Source organism: Notothenia rossii (assembly GCF_949606895.1).
Source record: "Notothenia rossii genome assembly, chromosome: 5".
In the NCBI taxonomy this organism is placed as follows: domain Eukaryota; kingdom Metazoa; phylum Chordata; class Actinopteri; order Perciformes; family Nototheniidae; genus Notothenia; species Notothenia rossii.
In genome coordinates, this window is record NC_136903.1 from 46,115,475 (window position 1) to 46,132,589 (window position 17,115).

Below are 17,115 nucleotides of genomic sequence, written 5' to 3' on the forward strand. Positions count from 1 at the left end.
CCCTTGTCCTTGCGCCTCACTGTGGCACAAGCACAACATTGCACATCACACAGAACAGTACAGTACCACATACAAGTGAGGACATATATCCCATCAAATCTCAACAGGCGGGTTATCAAAGGTACAAGCTAGACTTTTATTTAGCATCTGAAAACCATTGTAAACAACTTCATGCCCGGGAAGCGAAGACCGGCGGAAACAGGAAGTCCGGTTCACTAAATTGTCCCGGCAGAACAATACCCCAACCCATAGATCCGTGGGTGAATAATGTCAATCACCACAGTGTACACATTAACAACAACTGCACTATTTTGGCAGTGTAACAATTAAACAAGAACTATACTCTTTTGGCAGTAACAATTAGATAAATAATAAACTGTCAGACTGACACTGAAGACAAACAAACTATTTCCAGAAATCAATCTGTTTAGTTGACTCTGGGTGACATGTGGCGATTTAAAAAAATCGTTTTTTTGTCTGTTTAGATGGTGTTGCTCCATCTGGGTCACTGCCGGTGGTTGAGACGGTGGGGTCTTTGGCGACTAGTTTTATAGCCCCATGTACATTACTTAGGTGCTTCAGAAGATTGGCATTGCTGTTATTCAATGTGGACAATGCTTTCTGTCCTGCACACAGTTTACATTTGACCGTAATATGTTGTGCGTCCTTTATCCCCACAAATTGAAAATAGTGGTTGTATCTCCAAGTTGTAAATGCGCTGCTGCTCTCGCTGATACTTGTATCTGCCATAGTGTGTGTGCTGGTGGTGGGCGTTGCCGTGTATGTGTGTGTGTTAGCAAGTGTTTGTGTGTCTGTGTATTTTCCCCATAAGGCAAGACCCGCCCAACTCTGTCTCTGATTGGCTTACCCTGAAATGTTACCCCGCGTTAACCAATCATCACTCCGCTCTGGTCACTTTCACTTTTCCATGGTACTGTGAGAGGACATTGCTGTATTCAACTGTAAATTACTTGGCCCTCCAGAAAAACGCGGGCAAAAATCCTTGATTATGCGGGCTAAATTCCTTGATCATGCGGGCTAAAATCCTTGATTATGCGATTAAACAGGCAGGGTTTTTACGTGATGTTATGCGGCGAAATTGCGGGAAGTTGCGAAATATGCGGAAAGTTGCGAAATATGCAAAATATGCGGGAAAAAAGAATAACAATTTTTTTAAATATTGGGCTGTCTTATTTATTCTCTCTCAAAGACAACCTGTCACAAACGTTAAACCCCTTTACTATTCAATTAAACACATTCAATGTTTATTTGTAAAAGCAATTGGGCTATTTTAATCTCACACACGCATACACAGACCCCCCCCCCCCCACAGAGTTCTCCGCCTCATTCTGTTTTCATTTACTCGTTCGTTATCTGACCAGCTTCAATCTTGTAGGCTACTCACTTCGTTTCTTGTAGCCCTCGAAAGGTTTTTGGAGGTTGATGGCTCGGTGAACGTGAGTTGTTTGGCTTTCTTGTCCGCAGCAGCAGAAAGCATTTTCGAATGTTTGAATGAATCAAAGTGGGTCGTCACCGTCGATTTTCTCTTATGCTCCAACACACAGTTGCACGGGGTGCAGAATAGTTTCCCCCCACTTTTTGCCCGGTCTTTAGTAGAAATGTTCGTCGGTAAATGAGATGGATTAGATTTTTTCATCTTGGTGTTTTCTCTATCGTGTGAGCTCCACACGTTCACTCTATACAGTGTTGTTTACATTCTGTGATGCACGAGCTGATGACGTCACGTCAAGACGAGTTAACTTTTTTTTTTCGAAAATTTGTGTGGAAAAATGCGGGGATTATGCGGCCTTTTGATAAATATGCGGCCTTTTAAAAATCTGCGCCATTTTGCTGATTATGCGGTAAATTCTGCGATTGCAGAATCGCTTTTTCTGGAGGGTCTAAATTACATCCGCAGGGAGATTCGGTTCAGTTGGATCACATAATGTAACGCAGTGTAACCCATTTAAATCACAGTAACTATAACGGCGTTACTGAATGTAGGGTGACCAAACGTCCTCTTTTACCCGGACATGTCCTCTTTTCACGCCCTGTCCTGGTCGTCCGGGGGGGTTTATAAATTCATGAAAATGTCCGGGTTTCGCGGACCGTTTGCATGTACTTAAATTGACTGGCGAATTGCACAGAATACTACGGTACTCTGTTGCGTGTGTGACGTAATCCCTGAGTCTGAAGCTTTGTGGGCGGCTCTACAACTACGCTGACACACAAACAGAGGAAGGGGACAGAGCGGACCGCAGCTCACATTCACAATGCCAAAGCGCAAATGTACTTTTACAGATGAATTGCAGAAGAAATTCCAAATGTACCGACCCGGTCGGAACAAATGGGAGGCGGAGTGCACCGTGTGCAAAGCTTGGACATATGTGTGTGTGTCCAATAAAGGTGCAGGCGATCTTAAAGCGCACATGGACACAGACAAACATAGGAAAGCTGTGCAAGGTGAGAGTTTGTCGGCAAAGTTGAAAGACTTCTTTGTTAGACCAGGCAAAACAGAGGATGCTGTAAATGCAGCGGAGGGTGCGTTTGCATTTCAAACTGTGAAACATCACAACAGCTACAGATCTATGGATTGCACAAGTGCCTTGCTAAAAAAAGCATTTCCAGACTCTGACACTGCCAAAAAATTCAGTAGTGCGCGCACTAAAACCGAAGCCATTGTCAATGGTGTTATAGCGCCCCACTCGATAGATGTCGCACATGAAGCACTCAAAGAAATCCAGTACTGTGGTGTTTCTACAGACGGGAGTAACCACGGAGCAGTGAAAATATTCCCAATCATAATCCAGTACTTTGACTGGAAGAGGGGTGGCATGCAAACAAAATTAATCGAGGTTAAAGACACACCAAATGAGACAGCAGAAACCATTGCACAATATCTCATTGAAATATTGGCAAAAAACAATTTGTCTGAAAAATGCATTGCATTTACTGGCGTCAATTGCAACACAAACTTTGGAGGAATCCGACGTGATGAAGGGGGAAAGAATGTGTTTGCAAATTTGAAGAGGTTGCTGCAGAAGAACACTCTGATCGGTGTGGGTTGCCCAGCACACATATTGAATAGTTGTGTTCATCATGGGGCAGACACAATAGATATTGACCTTGAGAATATCATGTTCAAAATCTACCAGTACTTCCACATTTACACTGTGCGCACTGAGAGCCTGAAGGAGTACTGTGATTTTGTTGACATTGAATACAGAAGGATGCTTTCTCACAGCAAGACAAGGTGGCTGTCATTGTTCCCAGACATTGAGAGGATGATACAGATGTTTCCAGCCTTAAAGGCATTCTTTTTGTCCCTGCAAAAACCACCCATAGTGATCAAGAAGTTTTTTGAAAACGAATTCAGTGAGATCTACCTCTGGCACATGCACTCACTCATGTCTGCGTTCCACACCCACATTCAAGACATGGAAAAGGAGAAGAACTCCATTATGGAGGTAAAAAAAATCATGAACAGCATCCACACCATTCTTCTTGAACGCAAGAGCAACAACTTCATGTCCCTTAAAGTTAAGGGACTACTGGCACAAAAGCGTAGTGATGGACTTGGTAAGGAATATGACCAGTTCTGTGCTGATGTGCAAGGCCTGTACAGTACATGTCTGGAGTATCTTGAGAAGTGGATGACTCCCATGGAAGAGTTCTCCACATTCACGTGGATGGATCTGAGTGAGCCACCAGAGTGGAATGATGTGGAGGCCTGCATCAAGTTCCTAGGAGAGAAGGGGGTGGTAATTGATGATGTCAAGTGTTTTGACCAGGTCACCAATCTGAAGAGATTCACAGAAAGGTGCAACCGTGATGAGGAGTTCAGTGGAATGCAGGTGCACCAGAAGTGGACCAAATATTTTGAGAAGGCCAAAAGCATTGCATGTTACTCAGAACTACTGAAGATTGCACAGTTTGTCTTTGCACTTTCCTCTCACAATGCAAATGTTGAGAGGGTTTTCTCACTGATGCAGAGCCAGTGGACCAAGGAGAGGAACCAGCTGTCTGTTGAGTCACTGAAGGGGATTCTATTTGTGCAATACAATTTGAAAGACATGTCTTGCAAAGACTTTCATGCTTATTTGTTGAGCAACCGAAACCTGCTTGGAAAGATCAGCTCCACAGCAAAATATCGATGGGCAGACAAGGAGGATGAAGAAGAAAAGCAGGATGAAGAAGATTGAAGTATGCAGCTATGCAGAGAGAGAAAGCTATGTAGCTGTGGGAGAGAAACTTTTAACTTTTAATTTTAAATTGGGACCCTAGAAAACTGTTTGAAGCTAGAAATATGTGAAAAGTTGTCGTTTCACTGTGGTTGTTTACAATGACAGGGCCTGGAATTGTGTTTACAAACATTTAAAGTAGGCTTGTATTTGGTTCATGGTGCCTCAAAATGTGTTTGGTTTGATTTAGGTAATCAAATGTTATGTTATGTTATGTTCACTAATGGCAATTATGCAAATGTGAAATCCAAAACTTCATAGTGCACTTTTAAAATAATTACATTAGTGTCTTTGTGAGGTTAGTGTTTTATTGTTTACATTGACAAGATACAAAGAGATTATTTGTTAAAGCTGGATTTTGTATTTTCTACTATTTCATATATTTTGTTATTTATTTTTGTCTAGTAAGACTTGAAAAGAGAGCTATTATTTTGTTACAGGTTGATGTTTAAGTTATTCTTGTGCATTTGAGATTTGTCAGAGATAATTCTAGGCATAATGGAGCATGTTGATTGTTGAGTAACCTTGGTTTGGTGTGTCTTTGGTTATAGAGAGATATTATTGTGTTATATACAGTAAAATAATATAAATAATAGTTGTATATCCATACAGAGGAGGCATACTTTAAAACAATAAGGCATATTTGAGTAAACGTTGAGTATCATTAAGTATCTCGAGGCTGGGGGCAGCATGTCCTCTTTTTTGGAAATCAAAATATGGTCACCCTAACTGAATGGGAATAGTAACTAGTAACGTTATTAGTTACCGCAAAAGGTAGTTGCGTTACAGTAATGCGTTAGTTTGTAACGCGTTAGTCCCAACACTGATACACACACCCGAGAGGCACCTGAGAGCTGCCGTTTCATTCAGACTGTTAAAAAAACAACGGTCTGATTTTAACAACTCAATGTGTGATTGTTATAGCAGTAATATTAGACACTAATAATACAGTAAACTATTAACACTGTACATATTATTGTTTGCCCGTGGGATTAGGATGGTTGACGGGGCGGGGGTGGGGGGGGTAGTGGTGGTGGTTGGACGGGAGACACTATGGACGCGCTCGTGAACTGTCAACGGGGGGGGGGACACCTCTGTGTCGCCTGTCAGCGAAACCGATCCGGCCTTTCTGCGCGACTATCACTCATATGCGAGATATAGTCTCAATTTGTGGGACTCGCCACAAATAATAAAAATGCTGTGTGTGCAGTCCCGCACAGTGCGGGACACCTTGTCACCCTACAAACACAAACGGCGCTGCCCCTCTCACACACACGCGCTTCAAATCAAGTTGCATAAATGCTTGAGCTACGTTTTTATTATAATTACTGAGAAATCTGCCTGTTATGTTTTCGTCATTATTACAACAAACACACACTTGCAACTGATAACACTGGCAATTATTTTAGATGTGTTAGACCAGGGGTGTCAAATTCAAATTTACTGAGGGCCATTCTGACGGTGTGAATAAAATCAGGGGCCATGACATTCATTACAGTGATTCTTGTTATGGTTACAACTCATATACATGACTCAGAGATAACGTCAATGCAGCCAAACTGGCGTGTTTATTCACAATCAAACCAAACACATGACTGGTGAGAACCTGCCAGGAGAGGGCACATGGATGACAGGACCATAACAAATATGTTTAGAACTAGGCTAGCAGGTGGATTAAATAAAATAAAAATAGTGTGTTCCCCCTTCATATTTGTGGATAATTCTTTATATCAGCAAAATAAGATGAAAGTGCTGTCAATAGCATCAAGTGCAAAACCAATGCTGTTTTTAAAGATAATAATAATTTAAAAAAAAAGAGAAGTGCACAATTAAACAAACTACATTAGCAGTCTAGCCTACAGTAGGTTCAGTTTATAACAAAATAGTTCACAATTAAACAAAACCATTAGGACTACTACTGTATCTTTCAACACAACAAATGTTTTCTGTGATAACACAAAATAGTCAGTGTAACAAGGCCTATCTGAAATGCATTGTAGTTTAACTTTTACCAGACACTCTGCACCTTTTCTTACAGATGATCTCATCTATTCTAGGCTTAATGTCCTTTGCTGTGGCCACTTTCAATACCGACTTTAGATGCTGGTCAGTGATCCGGGATCTGTGGGATGTCTTATTCAAGTTCATTATAGAGAACATCTGTTCGCACGAGTAAGTGCTCCCGAACATGGACATGATGTGTGCAGCATGAAGACGCAACTCTGGCATAGATTCAGGGAGGAGAGGTGCAAACTCAGCAGCCCCGACTGACTGGTACTGGGTCTTCAGAGCGCTGTTACATTGCAGTTCAATGAGTTCCAATTGCAGGTGCTCAGGGGCAGTGTCGACATCAATTGCAAAAGGATTTGCGAACAGGTCAATGTTGAATTTCTGTGATTCAAAATCAGCAAACCTCCTGCTGAATTCCTCTTTGAGTGTGTTCAGTTTGTCAGCATACACTTGGGTCGGGAGTGGAATGGTGACGGTGGCGCTTATTGTTTGACAGGTAGGAAAGTGGGTCAAATTACCTCTACGCATCTGCCCCTCCCACAGACGCAGTTTCAGTTCAAATGCCTTCACGGAGTCCCGCATCTCTGTGATCAGCTGCTTTCTTCCCTGGAGTTTCACATTCAGTGAATTGAGGTGCTCAGTAATGTCACACATAAACGCCAAGTCGCCCAGCCACTTTTCATCCTCAAGCTCGGGGACGGGCCTCTGTTTGCTTTCCATGAAACGAGCGATCTCAGTGCGGGTGTCGTAAAACCTCCTCAGCACTTTCCCCCGACTCAACCAGCGCACCTCTGTGTGATAGGGCAGATCCTCTTGCACGGAGTTCTCCTCCTCTAAAAGAGCCCTAAACTGCCGATGATTCAAGCCCCGTGCACGAATAAAGTTCACAGTTTTAGTCACAACAGTCATGACATGTTCCATGCCCAACACCTTACCGCAGAGGGCTTCTTGGTGGATGACGCAGTGGTAAAATACCAAGTTTTCTCCTGTGTCCCCCATCGCCTTTCGGGTCAAACCGACCAAACCCCGAACTTCCCCGCACATCGCCGGTGCACCATCCGTTGTCAGTCCAACAAGTTTACTCCAGGGTAGCTCCATCTTGTTCACGCTCTGCTCCACTTGGGTGAAAATATCCTTTCCCGTTGTTGTCCCGTGAATCGGTTTCACGTCTAAAAGTTCCTCAGTGACGGACAGCTGACTGTCAACCCCGCGGATGAATATGGACAGCTGGGCTGTGTCCGTCCTGTCTGTACTCTCATCTACAGCTAGTGAATATGAAATAAAGTCCTTGGCTTTTGTTTTTAGCTGGCTCTCTACATCGGAGGCCAGTTCATCAACGCGACTAGCCACAGTATTACGGGACAGGCTGATGTTTGAAAATGCCTGCTTCTTGTCAGGGCATACAACGCTTCACACTTTTTCAAGGCAGTCTTTAATAAACTCTCCCTCGCTAAACGGCTTGCTAGCCTTTGCGATTTCCTCTGCAATAATACAACTTGCCTTGGTAGCAGCCTCACTTTCACTACTGATGCGGGTGAACATGCTTTGCTGATGTTGAAGGTTGCGTTTCAAGTCTTTGGCTTTCTGCAGCCGCTGCTCCATGGACATGTTAGCATATTGCTCGCCATGTTTCGTTTCGAAGTGTCTGCGGATGTTATACTCTTTGAACACTGCCAGCGACTCTTGACATACGAGACACACTGGCTTTTGTTTTAATTCACAAAACAGGTATTCAGCTTCCCACCTCTCCTGAAAATGTCGATAATCTTTGTCTACTTTTTGTTTTTTCGCCATCGTTTGTTTATGCTAGCTTTCAATCTTCTTTGCAAAGCGTACCTTCAGAGAAGGTTACTCGGCCGTTACTGACGTAGTGAGACGTGCGACAGCGCGCTCTTGTGTTTCAGCGTTGCATTGTCACAGACACAAGCTCGCGGGCCACATTAAATTGATGACCAGGATTGACAGGAGGGCCAGATTCAATATTGCAGAGGGCCATGTTTGGCCCGCGGGCCTTGTTATTGACACATGTGTGTTAGACTATTAAAAAAATAAATCATGCTTCAAATAGCGTCCAACGCCCACTACACCACTGATTATCCAACCCAGTCTCACGGCATTTCGTGTTCACCAACACAATTTTTAATCTATTGATTCGTGTTCACCAACACGATTTTCCACTTTTTTTCGTGTTCCACAGCACGATTTTAAAAGCAATGTATTTCTATTGGTAGTCTCACGGCATTACGTGTTATAGGAAGACCGGAAGCTGTGTGGTTCATAAAAACATGTTCTTACTCAATATCAAGCCACGATTATTGCTTTTATTTAAAATCGTATCATTTCGGACTTTTGTTGCCGTCTGTGAGGAAAATAAATGGGGCTCATTTTCCCTTCTAATTTGTTATTCTTTTCAAAATAACACACTGTTATTTAGTCAACAATAACACACAATTATCCTTGTTTTTATTTATTTCTTTGATTCTATAATCTCTGGCTTTTTTGCCGTCCTTCAGGAACTGAATTTTAAAAATAAAAATAACCGGAAACAGACGTAGGCCTATAAGGGACATTTCGAGCATCATCGAGTTTAGGATGGCCGAAGACACTACACTACCCATAATCCCCAGCTATCGTTTAGGACTACAGTCCCCGTGATTAAACTTCAAGTCGGGATTCGATGTTGGAGTGGCAGTGCGCCAAAGTTACGGAATTGAAACTGGATCGAACGCCGCCCCCCCCCCAACAATTAGAAGTTGCCAGTATTAAACACCAATTATTAACCAATTAAAATGAACCGATTAAACATCTCTCCGACACAGTTTAAACGCATTTCTAGTGGAAGAATTGTTCGTGTCTCCTCTTCGTGTCTCGGGAAGCTGGAAGCTGTATTATTTTCAAAAAATAAAAATAATTCTTTTTTTTTTTTTAACCATAACGGGTACTTTACACAACATTGAGTCAAACTTATCCTTGTTTTAATCCTTGTTTTATTTATGTTAAATTGTTGTTGTCGGTTAATTTTCCATTTTATTTATTTTGGTTTAAGATATTATTTTGTATTTATTATTATCATGTTAGATGTTTAAACTTTTCTGCATTTTATAAGAAAATATATACTTTTTTGTTTTTGTCCGTAGGCTACTTAGGTTATTAAAGAGTTATCGTGTCAAAATATAGGAAATGCATTCATATTTTATTGTATAATCGGTACAGGAAATTACATAATTCAGAGCACCACCTATTGGCCAAAGACGCTGCCACCGGCATTGCGATCCATCATCTGACAAAGTAAGTTGGGTCACTAAAGTCTGATAGATGTTTTGCTTTGATTTAATAATTGGGGCTTTTTTTGAAGCCTTTACTCGCATGGTTCATCATACATACTGAACTGTTCTAAGTCTGAGAAATGCTTTCACCATAATCAGCAAAGCAACATTAATGTGAAATTATTCTTGCGGGCGGCTAGCTAGCAAGCTCACGTTCAACATAAGCTTAAACTAGTTTAGCTAAATTTATATCAGCTCATAAGTGGTGTGTGAAAAATATTTGTCTTAATTACGGCTTCATACGTTGGTGTTAAAGTGTGAGTTATACGTTATCTTAATCGCTTTTGTTTTACACATGACAGTACTAACGCTGGCCGACATTTTAATATATGTTTTGGGGGAGGGGCATAGTCCACGTCCATGTGCTTGTTACGCGTATGAAACAGGAAACACGTAAATGAACTCAGTCTGTCTAAAGTAGTTAAACCGTCACAATGTGCATTTAAAAAAGCTAGTTTCACTACATAATTCACTTTTTCTGTTTTCTCCTGCAGCTCCTGTACCCACACCACAAACCCATACACTGATCTACACCATCATAAAACCAACGGCACTTTTAAGAGCCAAACTCAACCTATCTCTCTGTCTATCTACCTACCTTTCTTATAGTTATTGTCTCTATCTTTTTCTATCATTCATTATGTATTTCTTCATCTATCCATCTCAATCTTACAATCTGTCTCTCTATCTCTGTTTGTCTCATACAGCAGCTGTTGCATATCTGTTGTGTCTGTCTGTCTGGCTGTCTGGCTGGCTGTGTTGCAATGGCAACAAAACACAACCCAGACCCCAATAATCCCACATCCAAAGAAGGGAAACGCATGGCTCTTGAGCTGAAGCATGAACACATGCTAGCTGAAGCTAAGGTTGGTGTTTTAACCCACATGACCTCATTCATTTCCCACTTGAATTTGGCACTATCTGTTATCCAAAAAATGCTGAACAGGCCAAGAGTAACTGGATTTTGGATCAATGTATAGGGCCTTTGCAAAACGGTTCATCATTACAACATGGGGGGCAGAGGCTTACTAAATAAAGCTTGTTCAACTTGTTTTACTTCATTAGTTGTATATGGTAGGAAAAACTTGAAGCAAAAATGTTCTTCAAGTGAATGAATTTACTTTTATTTGTCCACTGTCATATGGTATCAGTTTATCAGCAACATCAACCTTACATGAGTTGTTACTTGGTCACAGAAAGCAGCTGAGGAGAGGAAACGGGCACGCTCTGTAGGAGACACTTTACAGTCCCCTAAAAGGGGCTGTGTAGGACGTGGCAAGCCGAGAGGGAGGCGTGGAGGGCGACGCCAAGGCTCAGCTACAGGTTGAAATCCCAATTATTTTACATTTTTATGAATTTACTAAGTAAATGGTTGGAAAATCGAATTAAAACACAGTAATTGCTTGTTGAGGGTCTACAATAATTCCAATATATAAACGCATAGTGACACGACAGTCGGAGACATTCCCACTGTGGTGTCATAAGAACTATGTTTTATTTAATTTCACAAGCTTTAAAACAATAGGTAGATAATACAAATCATCAGTTATCTGTTGTTAACCCTCTGTGTGATGTTTTACAGTCAAAGAAATGATCCTTGATTTGTAGTGTTCATCTTAAATATAGTCATGTACAGTTAAAGTTTCCCATTCTGTTCACATAAAAGAATATGGAGAGACTCTCTGACATTCTTTCCTCATGTCCTCCTCCTGAGCCTCAAAAAAGCTCTGCCTCATCCTGGTCTTTTCGGCAGCAGAAAGCCTCAGAGCGCTGGAAAGAAGCGAGACCACACCACCTACAATGCCTTCTAGAAAAAGAGGCTGTTGGTCATCCCCTGTGTGGCCTCTGCCACAAGCCGGCTGTTATTAGGTGAGATAACATTTACCGTTATTTAAATTACTTTATCTAATTGTAATTTTTCAGTATTAATGCTCAGTGCCCTGCTATTTCAGCTAACATGCATGACTTTTGGGATGTTAGAAAACTGGATACCTAGAGAAAACCCACATGAAAATGAAAGTAATTCTAGGATATTAGAATAATTTTGTATTTCCTCCCAAGGTGTAGAGAGTGTCTCCCCGAGGAGTGGTTCTGTGGAGACTGTGATGTACTTCATCACAAGAACCAGCCACTCCACAACAGGGACAATTTAATGAATATTTTTTTAAAACCAATTAGTCCAACAACGTGTGTTTTTAGAGTGGAAGGTGGATATGACACCCATGACCAAGGTATGCTCTCTCAAACTTGCATTTTTGATGTTCACATGTCTCTTCGGCCAGCATATAATGGTAATTAGTGTTTTTTTTTTTTTTTTGACAGCTTGCATATTGCCAACTGTGAAGGCACCCAACTGCTCCTGTAAAAGTACAAACTTCACTGTGGTACCAGGCAAACCAGTGATTTTAATTACCATCAATGGTAAACAAATATATATATATATATATATATATATTTGGATTTCTATTGAATTGTTGTTATATGTTTACTGTTTTGAGCTGAGGCATTGTGCTTCCACTTGGAGTAGAACCTTCATGTAATATCTGTTCATCTTTGACTATTTGGAGATGGAACTGTTGTAAAATGTGTCTTAATTATGTTTATTTACTTGTTCCAAGGGCGTTATGACTTGCATCTGCCACTATATGTCTGTCAAACTTGCCAGCAGCAGTGGACCCCCGACTTGAAAGTCCTCCTTAAGAGTGGATACTGGCCAGCTTCTGTCAGTATTTCCACACTTTACACCTTGGACCTTCTGAGCTCCTTTGAAGAGCTCAAGGTCATCTCTCCGGGATTCTCCAGACAGGCCTTTGCAAAGCTGCTGGAGCATCGCACAAAGTGTGGAGGAAGAGTAAGTGTACCATATTATACATTATAACATTTCCGTAAATAGACAAAATCACAGCAATATATGTAATTATCTTCCAGTCTGGACCTGTCAACGGAGATGCACTGCAGCACAGCTTTCTGGAGTTCTCCTATGCCTCGTATGAGGCAGACCAGCTCTGCTGTGGTGCTCCTTTCATCTGCCCTGCCTGCATGCCGGAGATGTTGGCTGTTTCTGCCGATGGAAACAGGAAGCTGTATCGCTTTCGGCAAAGTGGAAGGTGCTGTTTTTATAATGTTGTTATTTAACTTTTTTGATTACTGTTTATATTTCATGGATATATTTGCTTATCTTTTTTTCCTCAGTTTTGATGGCAGCACCTTTTTTAATGGGCTCTTTTGAGCAGAAGACAGTGCGGTGGCTGCATTTGTCGACAAAATACAGAGATCACTGAAAAATGCAAGTTTTTATTCGTCATTTTACCTTATAGGTATATCACAAAAATAGCCATGTATATCCGACCCTGACTTTCTTCAAATTCAGCTACTTCTCCTTACCATCTACTCCAAAATCCGATAATTAGAACAAATGGTGTAGATCGTGATTCCATTGCTTTTAACTGATTTGTCATGATGTAATGTGTGTCTTAGACCCAGGGAAGAGGCACATGTGGGGACTCCCAGTGGACAGCAGCGAGGGAGACGTCAAGGAGGGCTTCTAAGCTGGATGAAGAAGGGATGGAGGTGGCTGTATGTCACCATGGGTTTCTTATGAAGGCCTTAAATATGTACAGGGGGGAGATATTCGCCTACCCCCTGTATCTTCAAAAGGAACTCATGCCAGCCAAAGCCAAGTTCTTCGCCATGGGTGTGGCTTGCAAGTACTGGCCGTACATGGAGAAAGCTGCAAGTGTCCTTCCTGCTCTCCAGGAGCTGACCACCATGAAGCCATTCCTCAGTGTAATGCAAGCTCGAGCCCATGCTACCAAATGCGAGGTATGTGAAATATTTTTGGATCACGTACATTTATATTTTTTATATTTATAATACTGAAGTAGTAAATATTTAAGTTATACTGTTTAGTATAGTAGTATGTAGCCTCTTTGCACAACAATTCCAGCAACCTTTTACCATCAGATTATATGGAGTGGGAAGAACCAGGAGGGACCAGGGATGACCGCTGGGGAAGAGGTGGAGCAGGTCAACAGCTGCTTGTCCCGTTGTGCCCTGACAACAAAATACATGTCCAAAGCAGGTGAGTGGAAGGTTTTGCCCTATTATTGCATACTTTTTTAGATGACACATCATAACCTCATTATTGCTTTCAAAAGCACGACTGGACATGCTCACAGTGCATGCAATGGGATGGAACAGGAAAAAAGGTGACTCCCTTCATCAGGCACTTTCCACAAGATATGTGAAGGTGAGCCTCCTATTAAAGGTGTTGTTGTGTCCTTTGTCATTTGCACATGGCTTGTTGTTAATCATAGCAAGTTTTAATCTTGATAAATGTCCATCGTCTACTGTTTATCAGACTAGTAAGAGGCTCCTGGAAGAGACTGCAAGTCTTGAGGAACTCAAGACAGAGCTACATTGTGTCTCAGATGACATGGTGTCGACGTGGATTTCCGACATGAAGGAATGGGCATCTGGTAAGCACGACGAGATAACACCTGCTACATATCATTGTCCATGACTGTTTGAATTTACAGATTTGATTCTAAAGAGCAGCCAATTTTAAGGCAATAAGGCTGATTTTTCATGCCACGTAATGGGACCCTCACTGGATTTTAGTAGACAGGGACATAATCTTCAAGCAATAGCAAGCCAACTATGTGTCCATGTTTATCTCTGATATGTTCCAGTTTCCATAGTTGTACCATCAATTTGTGTTAAAAGGTGTTAAATATGTTGCACAACTTTGTTTCTCAAAACCGTTACGTGTTGTGTAACAGTACATTTTACTGCCAATATTATTTCTACAGGAACATCAGAAACATCGGGTACTTCTGAAGACATCCTTCAAACAGCACTGCAGCAAAGCATTGAGGGGCTTTACCTAAGTGTGAGGCAGCGGAAGAAATCCCTTTACAGACAGAATGGTATAACAATATAATGTTTTAGGTTGCAGATTCAACCTACTGAATTATATATATTTGTTGCACTTGCAAATATAGTTTGTCACATATCCCTATCCCACTACTTCATGTCTTTTTCAGACAGCAGCAAGCTCCCCCATCGACTTCGAAGGAAGCTTGCAGACGACAAAAAGCGCCTTAATCAGGAGGTACTGAAGTACAACCAGCTGGTACACGACTCTGCCAGAGGCATAAATGTTGCTGCGGTGAAGCATTCCCTCTCTGGAGGGAGCATCATGTCCGCGCTGTGGCCGTGGGAAGTTCATGGCATGAGTCAGTTTTCAGATATTTCATAATAATTAATTTGAAGTTCTGTTATATGAAGGTATACCTTGCTGAGTTATGCACATATCATGTAGAGTGTTAGAACGTTTATTTAGTTTAAGGGTATATCTTAAGTTTTCTTATTGTGTATACATTTGATTATTTTGAAAGTACATGTTTGGAGTTTTAAACATATTGTTATGCTTTAATGAAAATGTGATTCATGTATATACATAACTGTGATTGGATTTTAGTTAACTTTACAGCCAAGAAAAAGATACTTGATGAAGTCATGCTTACACAGAGACTGCAAGAGGAGAAAGGCATCCTATTGTGGGAGAAGGCGCAGCATTGCACATGGTTGCAGAACATGGCAGTTGCTCTAAAAAATAAGGTGGCTGAGGAAGGTAAGTTGAAAGCCAAACTTAACCTACCTTGTAAAGTATGAGTCTTAAAGGAAAAAAAGTCATCCCAAATCATTCTTGGTCACAGAAATTGGATGGAGTATAATGGCCTTTGCCCATTCGACCCGGCCATTTTACATAATGAAGTCCCTTGACAGTGACAATCATCTTTATATGTACATGGGAGAGAATATACTCCATTGTAGTGCTCTGGCCTCGTGAAGCAATCTTACTTTATAGTATGTCCATATAACAATATTTTGTGTATTTTCAGATGTAGACAAGGGGAATGGAGGACTTGGGTGCACCCTAAGAAGGAAGCATGCTGAGGCGTTGGAGAGGTTGCAGGTGGTACTGCAGCAGTACAAGACTGCTTTAGGTCCTGATGCTTGTTTCCTTCAACATGAAGAGGAAAGTCAAAGTGGCCTAAGCAGTCCAGACACCAGTGAAGATGAAGAAGGAAACATAATTTAGGTAATTTACTTATGAATTAATGTACAGTATCTTTGTTGATTTAGCCTCAACCTAGACATGTTGCTGTTACTTTTGTATTCATGAATGCTAAACATACATTGTGTATTCAAAAACCTCAAATTTGGTTTCTGATCTGCCCCTCTTTTTTGTTTCTCTGTATTTCCCCAGATTGCTGCTGCTCTCAAGCACGAATATCCGCCAAGACTTGATGTGCTATCAGAAATGTAAATACTTTACTGACTTTATATTTAGAGATTGTATTCATACTCCTCAATGGAAGATCACCCTTGAATATGTTGACCATATGACTTTTCCCTATGCCGCAGCATCAGGCCAAACATTTCACTTGTACACAACTTAAATTGTATTGAAGAAAATGCTCAGCGTCCCTGGAATGCATCCTGAGCAATGAACCATTAACTTTTGATCCTTTTTGAAACACTAGAATGTAAATTCCTAAATCTCCAAGTATATCTTGCTGGTTACCATACAACTTGGTGAGCACATCATTGTCCAAGAGCAGGAGGTCTTTCCCTTTTTTCCAGAACGGGATGCCTATGCATTATTATTTTCGATCTCTTATAGGATTTACCTGTCATTAACTTTATATGACTGCACCTGTTACACCGCAGGCCAATAACAGCTTTCCTCTAATTGTTCATTTTTGTTTCTTTTGCGTTACTTGCTTTAATTGCTTTGTCAGTTATATTTCCTTTTTGGTCTCCAGCTATTAACCTGATTGATTGAAGTACTTCATTCAACATATACAATGCACAGTCTTTTAGGATGTATAATTAGGGACATTGAGATAAACAACAAATAGTTTATTTGGTGAATCACCTCATTGTTGTTCTCAAAACCAAATAATACATTGTTATAAATTGTTATATTTGATTTACACATAGAATGTACATGTTTAATATACATAGTTAAATCATTAAAAAAATGGTTGTGTTGTATGATTTCTTAATACTGTATGTTATAACCGTTTGCATAACTTCATTTTATGTTCTGTTTTCCATGCTTTTCATGTTAGACTAACCCCAACGCTCTAGAGTCAAGACATACACCCTTATGGTGGCCTTTTACTTGTATTGTGGTGAAACAGTTAAGTAAACCATTGCCAGAGAGGACCATTTTATTGTTTTAAAAACAATGTTATTGATGTGGTTGGTTGATGAATAAATATAAATTAAGCATACGTCTGTGGTACTTTTTGTTGTTTACATCACATTGCATTATAATGCGTTTGGAAATAAATTCATTTAGAAGTAACAATATGGGTTAGCACTTGAATCTTTTTGTAAAGAGATGATCCTCATCCGGAACACTGGTTGTTGGTTTAAGATAAGATAGAACTTTATTGATCCCAATTTGGGAAATCTTTGCGTTGCAGCAGCATTAAAACACATGGCATTATACAATACAAATA

General features: G+C 40.8%; 3 protein-coding genes and 1 long non-coding RNA gene across 4 annotated transcripts; 3 read left to right on the forward strand and 1 right to left on the reverse strand.

The window, feature by feature from the left end:
• Nucleotides 1–6,242: 6,242 nt before the first annotated feature.
• Nucleotides 6,243–7,859, reverse strand: LOC307038817 (general transcription factor II-I repeat domain-containing protein 2B-like; the record flags this gene model as incomplete). Its single annotated transcript, XM_079680494.1, has 2 exons — nucleotides 6,243–7,640; nucleotides 7,752–7,859. The coding sequence occupies 2 exons, from the start codon at nucleotides 7,857–7,859 to the stop codon at nucleotides 6,243–6,245; spliced, it is 1,506 nt and encodes a 501-aa protein (XP_079536620.1).
• Nucleotides 7,860–9,402: 1,543 nt separating this feature from the next.
• Nucleotides 9,403–10,999, forward strand: LOC307041769. The gene is made up of 3 exons (XR_013808886.1): nucleotides 9,403–9,539; nucleotides 10,072–10,443; nucleotides 10,774–10,999. It is a non-coding gene; the product is annotated as an uncharacterized lncRNA (long non-coding RNA).
• A 247-nt stretch (nucleotides 11,000–11,246) lies between these two features.
• On the forward strand, nucleotides 11,247–13,125 carry LOC307038818 (uncharacterized protein; the record flags this gene model as incomplete). The annotated part of the gene is made up of 6 exons (XM_079680495.1): nucleotides 11,247–11,446; nucleotides 11,639–11,808; nucleotides 11,900–11,998; nucleotides 12,196–12,428; nucleotides 12,506–12,689; nucleotides 13,055–13,125. 6 exons carry the CDS (start codon nucleotides 11,247–11,249, stop codon nucleotides 13,123–13,125), a joined length of 957 nt encoding a protein of 318 aa, XP_079536621.1.
• A 54-nt stretch (nucleotides 13,126–13,179) lies between these two features.
• Nucleotides 13,180–16,878, forward strand: LOC307040026 (uncharacterized protein). The gene is made up of 9 exons (XM_079682525.1): nucleotides 13,180–13,399; nucleotides 13,541–13,658; nucleotides 13,735–13,826; nucleotides 13,938–14,055; nucleotides 14,389–14,505; nucleotides 14,623–14,814; nucleotides 15,110–15,212; nucleotides 15,484–15,683; nucleotides 15,852–16,878. Exons 1-7 carry the CDS (start codon nucleotides 13,190–13,192, stop codon nucleotides 15,196–15,198), a joined length of 936 nt encoding a protein of 311 aa, XP_079538651.1. The 5' UTR covers nucleotides 13,180–13,189; the 3' UTR covers nucleotides 15,199–15,212; nucleotides 15,484–15,683; nucleotides 15,852–16,878.
• Nucleotides 16,879–17,115: the final 237 nt, after the last annotated feature.